At 39.4% G+C, this 15,242-nt stretch overlaps 1 protein-coding gene across 1 annotated transcript; it reads right to left on the bottom strand.

The window, feature by feature from the left end:
- Positions 1 to 12,219: 12,219 nt before the first annotated feature.
- Positions 12,220 to 12,688, bottom strand: LOC132006947 (NADH dehydrogenase [ubiquinone] 1 beta subcomplex subunit 4). The gene has a single exon (XM_059385083.1). It carries the CDS (start codon positions 12,678 to 12,680, stop codon positions 12,291 to 12,293), a length of 390 nt encoding a protein of 129 aa, XP_059241066.1. The 5' UTR covers positions 12,681 to 12,688; the 3' UTR covers positions 12,220 to 12,290.
- Between the last annotated feature and the right edge of the window lie 2,554 nt (positions 12,689 to 15,242).

The raw sequence follows: 15,242 nt of genomic DNA, 5'->3' as shown, positions 1-15,242 counted from the left end.
CTCCCACCGGGCTTCCCCCAAACCCAAGGCCCATTTCCGGTGCTTCATGTGCCCAGAAAACGATGCGAGGCAGGTGTTTATCCAGGTTGTGGGTCAGCCAGGCTGCTTTGTCTTCTCCAGGCCACTAGACCGGTCCACAGCTTCTTAACACCTCCACCAGGGGGAGGGCTGGCACAAGGAGAAAAAGTGAGCATTAGCCAATTGCATGGTGTCTCGGGGTCCAAAGAACGCTTCGGTGCCACCTAGAAAAGCATCCAGAGTCTGAATCTCCTCCCAAAATGGGGAACTGGCAATCTGGTAGTGAAGACAAACAAGCCAAGAAGTAACTCTGAACAAGTTGTGATGAGTTCGACGACTAGTATGTGGAAATGCTATGGGAACATGAGGAAAAGTACCTAACTTAGGCTGAGAAAGTAGCAGAGGAAATTTCACATGCGAAATTATAATCACGAAAGACCACCGTGTGTTTGGGTAACTGGGAGCAGTTCGTGTGGCTGGAGTGTAAGGGGCTCAGAGGAATGGCCGGGAGTGGCAGGGGATTGGGCTACAGGGGTATACAGGTACTGAAAGAGGACTTCGAGTTTAATCCAGTAGGTGAAAAGGAGTCCTTCATGTATTTTAAGCAGGGAAGCTCTGTGATCATATTTGCACTTTGGAAAGAGCACTTTGGCAGCTAGAGTGGGGGGGTTGGAGAGGGCAAGACTGGGGAATGGGCACTGAGGGAGAAGGAGGAGTCAGGAATGCCTCTGAGGTTTTGAACTTGGCTAGAACCAGTGCGATGGTGACATTGTTGATTGAGACTGAGAATCCAAGAGAGAAGCAAGATTGGAGAGCAAGATGTTCTCAACTTAAAGCTTGTGATTCCTATTGGTCAGACACCGATGTGGAGATGTCAACACAAGTGGGGTTGGGGAGAAGGAAATCTGAGAACAAAAACAGCATTTGCTTAAGTGAACGCTCTTAAGAAATTCTAAGCTATTTAATCTCGGGAACTCGAGCCAGTTATGTAAACACGCCCCACGGATCTAGTCTCTCAGATAGTGTTTTTCTCTTTAGCTTGTGGCAGAAACCTCTGCCGCTGCTCTTTGGATTCTCCTTCCCGTTTCCCAACTCTCCTCAACAGAGTAGAGGGGAGCCGACCTCTATTAACAAGATAAAAGATACTCAACAGCATATCTGTGGAAAATACAAAAAGAAAATGAAACTGTCTCCTCCCAACCCTTCCTTACCAAATTCCATTTCCAAAACCAATCTTTCAAAAGAAAGAGCAAAATACCTGAAGACGGTAACTTTAAAACCATTTCAAGATTTCCTCAAACAATCAAGCTCTCAAAATTCAGTAGGAAAAGATAATAGAACATTAGATCTGGAAAGGATACTAGAGTGTTTAGAGAAAACCTGCATTGCATCTGACTCCAGGTCCAGTGCTCTTTCTACTCTGAGCTGCTGCTTACCAGGAAGTACCATCTTTTTAAAAATCAACGGATGATACCCCAAACATTTTGAAACATATGTCAAATTTGAGTTAGAATAGTTAACATTTCACAGGAACTCAACTACTGGTGCTATATACATAATACATTATCCTGTTAAATACGTTGACTATTACACAGACAAGGAATTATGAATCTTTTGTCCTACAGTATTTCTCATTCAGTGGAATCCATTGTATCCACAGTTTCCGAGCAGAATTGAATAGTACTAGGATGGTTTGGGTTGTCAGATGGGACATGTAAAAATAACTTTATCACACAGAACTGGAAATTATCACTAAACTGGGATTCTAACAGTTCAATAAACTTCCGGTGGATTAGTCTAAATCTTCCCCCATACCATTTCATACGGGGATTTGATTTGTATACCATCTGTTGCAATGCACTTGGTTTTACTTGATTGTCAATGAGAATTACTACTTCCAAATGCCTTTGTGGTTTTGTCCATGCTAGAGTTATGATTTCTCACCCCTCTGAAATCATTACCTTAAAGTAACTTTTCTTAGGCATCTATTTGCTGAGAATCTTCATGTAGAAAACATTATTATTGTATTGAGGAATTGTTGACAATAATAAATTGAAATTAAAAAGAGGTGTATGGTTTCCTCTTTCTAGACGGTATCACTGATTTTCCCACAGGAATCCTGGACAGCCATGTGGGTGGAAAACCTGACAATTGACAGCCCATTAGTTTAAAACTTTTTTCTTCTTCTTCCTCCCACTTTTTTTTTTTTTTTGACTCTTGGGGTTTAATCACAGGAGGATGAAACTAAAAGTTTTTTCGTTTCTGAGCATCTTTCCTTTTTAGTCTCCATGCTCTGGTTTCTCAGAAGACTACTTTGTCAGAGCAAACTTCCTTTCTTCATCGAGTCCTGGTATAAATTGTTCCATTTGTTTGTGTAGGAAAAGAACACCAAAAGAAACTCTGAAGTGGGGGAAAGGAACAAAAATCCAAAGAGAAGCTGCAGTTGCTTGATGAAAGCCTAGCTAAGTGACTTTAGGGCACATCTGGTCACAAATGTCTCCCAGAGCAAATCTCTAATGGTAATTGCAATTAAAGACAGAAATATTTCCACTCCCTTGTTTGGCTCAGAGACTAAGCTGCTGTAGGAATCCCTTATTTCTTTGGAAGCTGCCCTGGCCCATGGTCTACAAGGCTTATATAGTTTGATTGGGGAGTGAAGTCTGTGATCCCAGTACATTACCCCTATCTAAGTTCTATGTTAGAGTCATTTTCCTTATTGATTTCCTCTTAAAATACTCAAGCATGATAAAGTAACTTAGCCAAGTCATGCAGAGTGTGATTTACACTGTGATTTTATATAGGCCAAAAACAGAGGTTTGGATGTGTGTGGTGGTGGGAAGAAAGGAGAGGATGGATGGTGGCAAAGGGTGAGGAAAGAGGAGTTGAAAGGCTAAATAGCCCTGCTTATTTCACAAAGCTCTTTAGTTGCAGGCTAGAAGGGAAGAAATGCTGATAGGAAGATGTGAAAAGTTTGAGAAGGATGTGATAGGCTCTCAGTCTGGCACCTTAGTCTCCAGGATGTAGTTCTGTGCAGGATCCTGCATGGCCATAACATCAATCAGGGTTCCAACAATAAATAGCACACCTGACAAAATGGGATAATGGAAGGGGGGTTATTTCCCAAAGAGATTACTTATAAATGTGTAGATGCAGGGAACCACAGAAAATAGCACAATAACTCAGGCTAGTATAAGCTAAACTCTTACCTTCCCTAGAGCTCAAGGGACAGGCATAGGAAGTGGCTCCCCCTACCCAAAAGGACTGAGTCATGTACAACTGACTGCCTTGAGAAGAGTGGTGACCTTATTGAAGGTCTAAACTAGCCCAAGGTGATTGTGTGGGGAGGTAATCCCACACCTATTTATGGTGATAGTTGAACTTTTAAACTAAAATCTTTTCAAACTTTTAACATTAAGATCTCCAAAGAACAGTCCTTTTACTCTATCCTAGCATTTTGTTGACATCTTTCACTTGAAAGAGAGGGAGGGTGAAGAAAGAAAGAACCCACCTTGATTTTATTATGTTTTGTCTTTACCAAAAAACATGCTATAATTCAATTCTGTATTAAATGTCTGGCTTGCATAAGACATTTTCTTTCCGGAACAGAACGATATAACCTTCATAATACAGTTAACTTGAGTCAGAAAAGTATTTTTTGGGACGCCTGGGTGGCTCAGTTGGTTAAGCAGCTGCCTTCGGCTCAGGTCATGATCCCAGCATCCTGGGATCGAGTCCCGCATTGGGCTCCTTGCTCCGCGGGGAGCCTGCTTCTCCCTCTGACTCTGCCTTCCACTCTGTCTGCCTGTGCTCGCTCTTGCTCGCTCTCTCTCTGACAAATAAAAAAAAAAAAAAAAGAAAAGAAAAGTATTTGTCTTCCATTAAGGACAAACATATTCATAAATGAGGGGCATCTGGGTGGCTCAGTGGGTTAAAGCCTCTGCCTTCGGTTCAGGTCATGATCCCAAGGTCCTCGGATCCAGCCCCAAGTCGGGCTCTCTGCTCAGCAGGGAGCCTGCTTCCTCCTCTCTCTCTGCCTGCCTCTCTGCCTACTTGTGATCTCTGTCAAATAAATAAATAAAATCTTTAAAAAAAACATATTCATAAATGAGAATCAGGATAAGGGTGACATCTTTTCCCTCTCCAATCCTCCAGCTGAAGATATCGTCTTGTATATAGGAATATATTCCCAAGAAATCTACTAAAAGAGTATCTTACAACTGATAAATAAATTCAACATTGCAAGATAAAAGATCAATATACAAAAATCAGTTGTCTTTCTATGCAATAGCAGTGAACAATTAAAAAAAAAGAAATTAACAAAACAGTTCCATTTACAATTGCATAAAAATAAAATACTTAGGAAAAGAGTAACAAACGAAATGCAAGACTTGTGCACTGAAAACTACATAGCATTGTTGAAATAAAAGAGCTAAATGAAAAGACAGCCATGTTCATAGATTAGAAGATTAATATTGCTAAAATGGCAATACTTTCCAAATGATCTACATATTCAATGCAATCCTTTCAAAACCAACTTCCTTTTCCCCCCCAGAAATTGATATGCTAATCCAAAATTAATTTGGAAATGTAAGGGACCCAGGGAAAGCCAAAATAATTTTGAAAAAGAACAAATCTGGAAGACTCATACATCCCAATTTCAAAACTTACTACAACTCTAGAGAAATTAAAACAGTGTGCTACTGTCATAAGGACAGACATATAGAACAATGGAATAGAACTGAGAGTCCAAAAATAAACCCATACATCTATGGCCAGTTGATTTTTGAAATTAGTGCTACATTTATTCAACAAAGAATAGTCTCTTCAACAAATGGCGCTGGGACAGTCCACATGCCAAAATGATAATTTGGACCCTTACCTCACATCATATGCAAAAATTAACCCTGAATCTATCAAAGACCTAAATGTAAGAGCTAAAATTATAAAACTCTTAGAAGAAATATAGACATCAATCTTTGTGACCTCGGATTAAACAATGGTTTCTTAAATACAAAAGTATGCAAAGAGTCTAAATAGGTATTTCTCCTAAAAAGCTATACAAATGACTAATAAGCATTTGAAAAGATGTTAAACATTATTAGTCATTAGGGAAGTGCATATCAAAACCACAGTAAGAGACTATTTCACATCCACTACAATAGCTATTAAAAGAAAGGACAATAACAAGTGTTGTTGAGGATATGGAGAAATTAAAACTCTCATAAACTGTTGGAGTGAATGTAAAATGGTGAAGCACTTTGGAAAAAAGTTCAACAGTTCTTCAAAAGGTTAAACATAGATTTTACCATATGACCCAGAAATTCCACTCCTAGATACACACCAAAGACCACTGAAAACAAATGTCCACCCAAAAGCTAGTATTAGAATGTTCATAGCAGGGCACCTGGGTGGCTCAGAGGGTTAAGCCTCTGCCTTCGGCTCAGGTCATGATCTCAGGGTCCTGGGATTGAGTCCCACATCGGGCTCTCTGCTCCGCGGGGAGCCTGCTTCCTCCTCTCTCTCTCTCTGCCTGCCTCTCTGCATACTTGTGATCTCTCTCTGTCAAATAAATAAATAAAATCTTAAAAAAAAAAAAAGAATGTTCATAGCAGTATTATTCATAATAACCAAAAAGTGGAAATAACTCAATGTCCATCAACTGAAGAATGAATAAACAAAGTGTGTCATATCCATATAATGGAATATTATTCAGTTAAAAAAGCTCTGAACTACAGATTCATGCTATAGCACAGATGAACCTCAAAACATGATGCTAAGTGAAAGAAGCCAGAAAAAAAGGCCACATATATCATCCCATGTAGATGACATGTCCAGAATAGGCAAATCCATAAAGACACAAAACAGATCAGTGGTTGCCAGGGAGGGGCTGGAGGGGGGTGGAATAGAGTGATTGCCAATGGGAATGAGAATATCTATCTATTATCTATCTATCTGTCTATCTATCCATCCACCTATCTATCTATCCACCTATCTATCCATCAAAAAGACAGAGGGACAGAAATTTATGGGTCATATGGCAACTTCTTGTTTAGCTTTTAGTGGAACTGCCAGGCCATTTTCCAAGGCAGCTGCACCACTATACAGTCCCACCAGCAATATATGAGAGTTCCAATTTCTCCATATCCTTGCCTACACTTGTTACTATCCATTTTTTAAATTATAGTCATCCTACTGCGTGTACAGGGGCATCTCATTGTGGTTTTGATTTGCATTTTGCAAAAAATGTTGAACATTTTTTTCATGTGCTCATTGGCCATTTGGATATTTTCTTTGGAGAGATATCTATTCAGATTCTGTGCTCATTTTTAGTTCGGTTGTCTTTTTTACTATTTTTGTTAGAGCTATTTATGGTCTGGATATGAGACCCTTATCAAGCACAAGATTTACATAAATTTTCTCCCATTTTATGCATTGTCTTTTCAAGTCTTGATAGAATCCTTTGAAGTAAAAAAGTTTTAATTTAGGCAAAGTACAGTTTATGTATTTTTTCTTTGGTTGCTTGTGCTTTTGGTCTCATATCTAAGAAACTCTTTCCTAACTCAAGGTCATGAAGTTTACTCCTGTGTTTTCTTCTAGGTGTTTTAGAGCTTCTGCTGGTACATTTAGATCTATGACCATTTTGAGTTATTGCATTTTTTAAAAGATTTTATTTATTTATTTGACAGAGAGCAAGAGAGCTCAAGCAGGAGCAACAGAGGGAGAGGGAGAAGCAGGCTTCCCGCTGAGCGGGGAGACATAGGGCTTAATCTCAGAACCTGGGATCATGACTTGAGTTGAAGGCAGGTCACGCAAATGTCCCTTGAGTTACCACTCTTTAAATTACTATAGCTTTGTATCAAGTTGTGATTAGGAAGTAGGAATCTTCCAACTTTGTTCTTCTTTTTATGCATCCTTTTTACTTCTATCTAAATTTTTGGCTCTGCTTGTTAATTTCTGCAAGAAAGGTTCTATTTCAATGGTTGCTTTAGGATTTATAGCAGGTTTCTCCCAGCATTGTTGACATCTGGGGCCAGATAATTGTTTTGGTGACTGTCCCATGCATTTTGCACCATCCCTGGCCTCTGTCCTATAAATACCAGTTTTGGAAACCAAACATATCTCCAGACACTGTTGAATGTCCTCCAGGGCCCCAAATCACCCCTGACTGAGAACCACTGGTTTAGAGTTTACATCTTTAACATCACAACCTACCTTCAAGTCATATTTTACCATTTCATGTATTGTATATGAGCCTTACTATAGTATATTTCCATTTTCCCCATCCAGACCTTTTGGCTACTATTATACATTTTACTTATTCATATGTCATAAGTCCCACAACATATTGTTATTATTTTTATTTAAACAATTGTTTTACAAAGAGATTTAAATAACAATAAAATTAATCATATATATTTAATCATGTAGTTACCATTTCCAGGGCTCTTTATTCCTTTGTGTAGATCCAGGTTTCCAAGTAGCATCATTTTCATTCTGCTTGAAAAATGTCCTTTAACATGTTCAGTGGTGTGGAACTGCTGGTGAGGGTTTTTTCAGCTTTTGTGTGCCTGAAAGTCTTTTTTTTTAATTTTTAAAAAATCTTTATTTTTTAAAAGATTTTATTTATTTATTTGACAGAGAGAGAGAGAGATCACAAGTAGGCAAAGAGGCAGGCAGAGAGAGAGGGAAGCAGGCTCCCCGCTGAGCAGAGAGCCCGATGTGGGGCTCGATCCCAGGACCCTGGGATCATGACCTGAACTGAAGACAGAGGTTTAACCCACTGAGCTACCCAGGCACTCCGAAAGTCTTTATTTTTGCCTGTTTTAAAAAAAAAATATGTTGATGAGTATAGTATTCTTGATTGGGAGGGGCACCTGAGTGGCTCAGTTGGATAAGCATCCAACTGTTCATCTCAGTTCAGGTCTTAATCTCAGTGTTGTGAGGTTGTGAGTTCAAGCCCCATGTTGGGCTCCACACTAGGCATGGAACCTACTTAAAAAAAAAAAAAAAGAGGTTTTTTTTTTAAAGATTTTATTTATTTATTTGACAAACATAGATCACAAGTAGGCAGAGAAGCAGGCAGAGAGGGAGGAGGAAGCAGGCTCCCCGCTGAGCACGAGCCCGATGCCGATGCTGATGTGGGGCTTGATCCTAGGAACACTGGGATCAGGATCTGAGCTGAAGGCAGATGCTTAACAGACTGAACCACCCAGGCATCCCTTCTAACCCTAACCCTGACCCTGTTTGTAAGATTTTCTCTTTATCACTACTTCTAGGCCATATGATATTATGTGCTTGACACAGTTTTCATGTTCCTTGTGATGGGAGTTCATTGATCTTCTTGGATCCGTGGGCTTCCTAAAATTTGGAAATAACTCAGCCATAATTTGTTCTTCAAATATTCTTTCAGCTACCACTCCCACCTCATCCTCTCCTTCAGGGACTCTGAATACATATATGTATTAGGTTGCTTTATATTCTCCCATAATTCATTGATACACTGACCTTTGTTTCCATTCATTTTCTATCTGCATTTCATTTCAACTATTTTCTATTGTTTTATCTTCAAATACACTAATATTTTCCTCCACACCTGACAATCTATCATTAATCAAAAATACAGTGCTTATTTCATCTCAGATACTGCAGTTTTCATTTCCACAAGTTTGATTTGGATCCTTTTCATATTTCCCATGTCTCTATTTATTATGTTCAATCTTTCTGTACTATATTGGGGATGTTAAATACATTTATAATGACCCTTTTAACGATTTATTTGTTATTTGAGAGAGAGAGTGGGGGGTGAGGGGCAGAGTGAGAGGGAGAGAAAGAATCTCAAGTAGACTCAATGCCGAGCACAGAGCCCCTCGTGGGACTTGATCTCATGATCCCGAGATCATGACCTGAGTTGAGACCAAGCATCGGATGTTCAACTGACTGAGCCACCCAGATGTCCCAATGATGTTTTTAAAAGATTAGATGGTTACAGATTTATGGGCAGAGGGTACATGGCTTGGCCTTCTGATTAGGAAGCTGAAAGGAAAATGACTAAAAAATTGCAGGCAAAAGAGTCTGGGATGTGGATGAACGTATGGCAATGCTTACAAAGTGTGAAGATCTTTGTATCACTTGTTAATGCTCACAGACAGTGTCTACCATAGAAGAGGTACTAAAAAACCAAGTAAACAAATGACTTGGTCAGTTGACATCAGCCCGTCACTTCGGTGCTAGCATGTTGAGCACAGGAAAAAGACGGCCTTAAGGGTAGAGGTGGAGACTAAAGATGGGCACAAAAGCATGGATTCATACTTACCAAGACTGGTCTGGCTATTGCTACCTCTGAATCTCTAATCTATCAACAAATTAGGCCAATAGGGAGCATCTCGTATGGCATCGTCACTTTATGTGTCCAACTGACCATTTGGTGACAAGTTGACTACAATGAGCCACTTCATTACTGGACATACCACCAGTTTGTTTTCATGGCAATGGATGTACATTCCTGGTATGGGTTTGCCTTTCTGGATCACAAAGTCCGAGTCAACACTACTACCTCAGATCTTTTTTTTTTTTTTTAAAGATTTTATTTATTTATTTGACAGAGAGAGATCACAAGTAGGCAGAGAGGCAGGCAGAGAGAGATAGAGGAGGAAGCAGGCTCCCTGATGAGCAGAGAGCCCGATGTGGGACTCGATCCCAGGACCCTGAGATCATGACCTGAGCTGAAGGCAGCAGCTTAACCCACTGAGCCACTCAGGCGCCCTACTACCTCAGATCTTACAGAGTATTTGATCGATTAGCATGTCATATCACATAACACTGCATTAAGCCGGGAGATCCATTTTACAGCAGAGTAAATATAAGAATGGGACTATGATGATGAGATCTACTGGTTCCATAACATATGACATCCCCCCAGAAAGCTGACAGCCTTACAAAGTAGTGGAATTGCCTGCTGAGGAATAGTTGAAGCACCAATTCAAAGTAAATACTTTGTGAGGACAGAATGCTGTTCTCCAGAATGCATTAAATTCATCGAATCAAACATTTTTACATGGTGTGTATCTTCAATTGGGATACATGGGTTCAGGAGCCAAGAAGTGGAAACAGGAGTAGCCACAATTATCATCACTTCTAGGGACACATTTGGAGAACTTTATGTTTGCCATCCCTGCAATTCTGAACTTTCTAAGGTCAGAGGTGCTGGCCCTGAGGGGAGCTCACTCTAGCCCAGGATTTCTCAACCTTGCCCCTAATGACACTTGGGGCTAGATAAGTCTTTGTTTGCAGGGGCTGTCCTATACATTATAGGATATCTAACAGCATCCCTGGCTAGATGACAGTAACACACTCTTCCCAGCTGTGATGGACAAAAATGTCTCCAGATATTTCCAAATGTTCTCTGGGAGACTGAATTGCCCCAAGCTGAGAATCACTGCTCTATCCAATAGAGGAAAAAAAAAGGTTCACATTGAACTATAATTTGTGGCTGCCACCCAGGCATTTTGATCTCCTAGTGTCCACAGTCCAGCAGGCAAGAAGAGTCACCATTTTAACTTGGTCAGTTGACCCTGACCATCAGGAGACAGGGCTACTATTGCGCAATGGAAACAGGGAGGAATGATTGGAGGATCAAGAAGTCTCTAAGCAGAAGCAGCCACTAGGTTGGGTTACTACTCTGTCAAAGATCTGTCCAGCGAGGGGAAAAGACCAACTAGATACACACACTTCATTACTGACATAGATAGTATAAGCAGGATCAGCTCAATGTCAGCTCCCCACATCCCTAATCTCACAGAATGACTCCTGAACCACAGGGGTCAGGTAACAGACTGATAGAGCACTCTGTTGTGGAGGAACCAATTCTAAACTGCAGCTAAGAAATGTTAGAGCCTTTATCTATATGCTAAGAAGGCCAAGGTAGACAGTCCATACCTCATTGGAACCAGGGAGGTAGATAAGCACCTGGTTTGTGGCATCCTCCTGCAAGATAGGGTTGAGCCTTACCCATGTGGCCTACACAGATACATGAAGGTTCCCAGCGTGCTATGGTTGATCCATTTCCCTACAGGTATGTATTTGGAACCCAGGTGATCCACTTGAATATTTCTAGGTACTACCTTTCCCGGTTATGACTCTAAATGGACAGGTACAGCGACCTGAACTGAGGTCTTGAACTGAGAAGGACCTAGTGAGGTGATTGAGGCCACTCAAGGACTAAGGTCCGGGTCATACCTCTAGGTAAGCCACTGAGACAACAGAGGTAGTAACTGGGGATAAATGGATCTTAAAATGGAAGGTGGAGGAAGGAGATATTGACTATTAATTGTGAACCCAAGACCAATGTCTACAGTGTTGCTTGTGTTTATAACACTGACCTCCCTCTTCTAAGTTTCCCCTTAGGAGGAAAGATCTTATAGAGTCTTGTAGAATCTGCCCCCCAAATATAAAGAAAGAAGCAGTGGCACAGGTAGTATATTGTGGTAGACAAAAACATATACTACCTAGCTGCCTCTTCGAGGAAAAGGTTGCTGCTCAGCTCTGGGAAGGGCAGTCAGCGGACCCTAGGTAGCTGTCAGTGTTCTCAAAGTGTGTCTCAGCAACCATCTCTCTTTGCCCAAGTTACACCCTTCCTGTGGCAGCCCACATGTAGGAACTGAGTGAGTCTGACCCAGGGCCATGCTAATTGGCAGTACTCATGCCAAAGCCCTTTGCTGGGTCACCGAAGTCTTTGGCCTATATCATATTCCAGCCTCTCCACTGGCCCAAGGCTACTTCCTCTGCCTTTCGTGGGTGTTGATACCTGACAAACATCTGACACCCTAACTCCATTTCAGCATCTGTTTCTGGAGAACCCAAACTGGAACACCAATGATGATGTGCAGATCCAGGTTTAGCAGAAACAGTGTATCTTGATATGTCAAAATATACTCTGCACTGATATTTTTGCAGCATAAAGTTGTTCATAATATTTCCTTAAAGCATTTTAATGTCTGTATGAATCTGCAATGATGTACCATCTCTCATTCTTTATATTGCTAATTTGTGTCTTTTCACTTCTTCTCCCCTGGTGAGTCTGCCTGGAGGTTTATCAATTTCACTGATTTCCTTAAAGACCCGCTTTAGAGTTCACTGATTTTCCTCTATTGTAGTTTTACTGTTTCCTACCTCATTGATTTCTGTTCTGATTTTTTTTTTAATAATAAGAAAATTTTTAATGATTAATAGAAGATTTATTTAAACAATAATACAGAGAGTCATCACTACCAGACTTAGTATGAAATATTCCATGTTCGATCCAATTTTCCTTCCTGGATAAGTTTTTCTTTCCTATCTCTGTCAGTTTTGAATACATAAAACCAGAACAAAAGGGGCCCCATTCCAAACAGAGCTCCTAAGAGCGAGGTCTTGGGAGTGGGTCTGAAATTGGGATAGATGTTTGCCGATCTTGCATAGGTCCAACGAAGCAATGCAGGATCTTCGATGAGCCCTTGGCGTTTGGGGTCGTTGTACTGAAGCAGATACTCCCGTTTAAGTCGGGATCTTATGGCCAACCGCTCGGCTTGCGCCTTCCGGGCTTCCGGAGATACGTTGTATTCGGCCGGGTCGAGGGTAGAGGGTAGGGTAGCCAGAGGCGACGGCTCGTACTTGGGGAACGACATCTTGGCACTCCCTCTGTTCTGATTTTTAAAAATTATTTTGCATTTAATTAGTTCTTATATTTTTGGATTCTTTTTTGGGGGGTTCTTAAAGTGGAAACTCAGGTCATCGAACTGGACCTTTCCTCTATTCTAATGTAAACATTTAGTTCTATAAAATTTCAGGTATGTTTAGATTTAAACAATATATTTAAACATGTTTAAATTTTCCTCTAAGTAAGCTTGGGCTTTAGCTACACCTCAATCATTCTGCTATATTGTGCTTTTATTTTAATTCCCTTCAAAATGCTTTCTAATTTCCCATTTAATTCCTTCTTTAACTCATGAAATATTTAGATGTAGTATTATTTAGTTTCCAAATATGCAGGTATTCATAGGTATCTTTCTGTTACTGATTTCTAATTTAATTTTCCATTGTGGTAAGATGACATTCATTATATTATCTAAATGATTTTATATGTATTGACTTGTTTTATAACTCAGAATATTGTCTATTTTGGCAAATGATCACCTGAAATATATATTCTGATGTTTGCAGGTATAGTGTTCCATAAATATCAATTAAGTCAAGTTAGTCATATTTTTAAAATATTTTTTGTTTAGTTATTTGACAGAGAGAGAGAGAGAGAGATCACAAATAGGCAGAGAGGCAGGCAGAGAGAGAGGGGGAAACAGGCTCCCTGCTGAGCAGAGAGCCCCATGTGGGGCTCAATCCCAGAACCCTGGGATCATGACCTGAGTCAAAGGCAGAGGCTTTAACCCACTGAGCCACCCAGGCACCCCTGTTAGTCATATTTTTTGCTCGATCATACTTCTCAAGGCTTCTTTGTGTTTGCTGCTCTGCTGTCTACTTTGTTTGAAATTAAAGCCACCATTTCAGTTTCATTTTGATTAGTGTTAGGAGGATGTATTTTTTTTTCTATTCTTATACTTAAACTTATTTGTGTCTTTATATCTAAGGTGAGTTTACTGTAGACCACACGTAGTTGGGTCTTCGGTTTTTTCTTATGCTGACAATCTCTACCATTTACTTGAGTTGTTCAGACTGTTTATTAATAACGTGATTATTGATATGAATTTTATTTAAATCTACCATCTTGCTATTTGTTTTCTGCTGGTCTTCTTGGTTCATTGTTTCCCTTTCTTCTTTTTTCTGCCTTCTATTTGAATTAATTGGGTTTTAAAAATGATTCTACTTTATCCCCTTTATTGATTTATTAGCTATATTGTTTGATTTATTTGTCGGGTTTTTTTTAAGACATTGCTTTAGGGTTCATAGCAGGTATTTTTAACATATCACTGTCTACCTTGAAGTCATATTTTACCACTTCTCATATAGTATAGGAAATTTACAATATACATCCATTTTCATCTTTGTGCTATCATCATATATTTGTCTTCTATATAAACTACAAACATCACATTACATTGCTATTATTTGCCTTAACCAATTATTTTTTTTTGCAAACATGACTTTTAATAACTAAATTGTATTATGTACTATTGAGAGTATGGATGTGTCAAATGTATTTAACCAATTCCAAATTGTGCATTAAAGTTGTTACCTTTTTGGGCTGATATTACAAATTATATAGCAATAAACATTCTTGCATAAAAATCTCTTTGCATGTTTCTGATTATTTCTCTACGATAGTTTTTTATTATGGTAAAAGTCCATATAACATAATATTTAACATCCTAATCATTTTGGGGGCCACTAGGGTGGCTCAGTCAGTTAAGCCTCTGCCTTCAGCTCAGGTCATGATCCCAGGGTCCTGGGATAGAGCCCCGCATCGGGCTCTCTGCTCAGCAGGAAGCCTGCTTCTCCCTCTCCCTCTGCCTGCCATTCTGCCTGCTTGTGCTCTCACTCTCTCTCTGTGTCAAATAAAAAATAATCTTTGAAAAAAAAAAACCATACTAACCATTTTTAAGTGTATAGTTCAGTAATGTTCAGTATCTTTATATTGTTGTGAAATGGATCTCCAGAAATTTTTCATCTTGCAAATCTGAAACTTTATACCCATTAAACAACTCTTCCTTTTCTCCCTCCCCCAGTCTCTGGCAATAACCATTCTACTTTCTGTTTCTGTGAATTTAGATACTTCATATAAGTGAAATCATATGGTATTTTTCTTTTTTGGCTGGTTTATTTCACTTAGCAGAATGTCCTCAACATTCATCCATATTCTGGTATGTGACAGAATTTCATTTATTAATTTATTTGGATGCCTTTTCTTGAGTGTGTCATTTGGGATGGCTTCTATTGCTACATATTCAAGTTTACTATTTTTTTTCTTCTGCAATGTCTAATTTGTTGTCAATCTCATCTAGTATATTTTTATTTCAAATTGTACAGTTCTCATCTCGAGATCTGATTTTTGTCTTTTATATTATCCATGTTTTTACCAAACTTTTTGAACATACAGAATATAGTTATAACTGTTTTAATGTCCTTGTCTTCTAATTCCAACATCTGTGTTACCTTGGGATTGCTTTCAATTGCTTGATTTTTTTTTCATTTCATTATGATTTATGTTTTCCTCCTTTTTTCATACCTAGTAATTT

This window comes from Mustela nigripes, chromosome X, assembly GCF_022355385.1.
Source record: "Mustela nigripes isolate SB6536 chromosome X, MUSNIG.SB6536, whole genome shotgun sequence".
Taxonomy (NCBI): domain Eukaryota; kingdom Metazoa; phylum Chordata; class Mammalia; order Carnivora; family Mustelidae; genus Mustela; species Mustela nigripes.
Note: the sequence above shows the minus strand (reverse complement) of the source record. Positions and strands in the feature narration are given on the sequence as shown.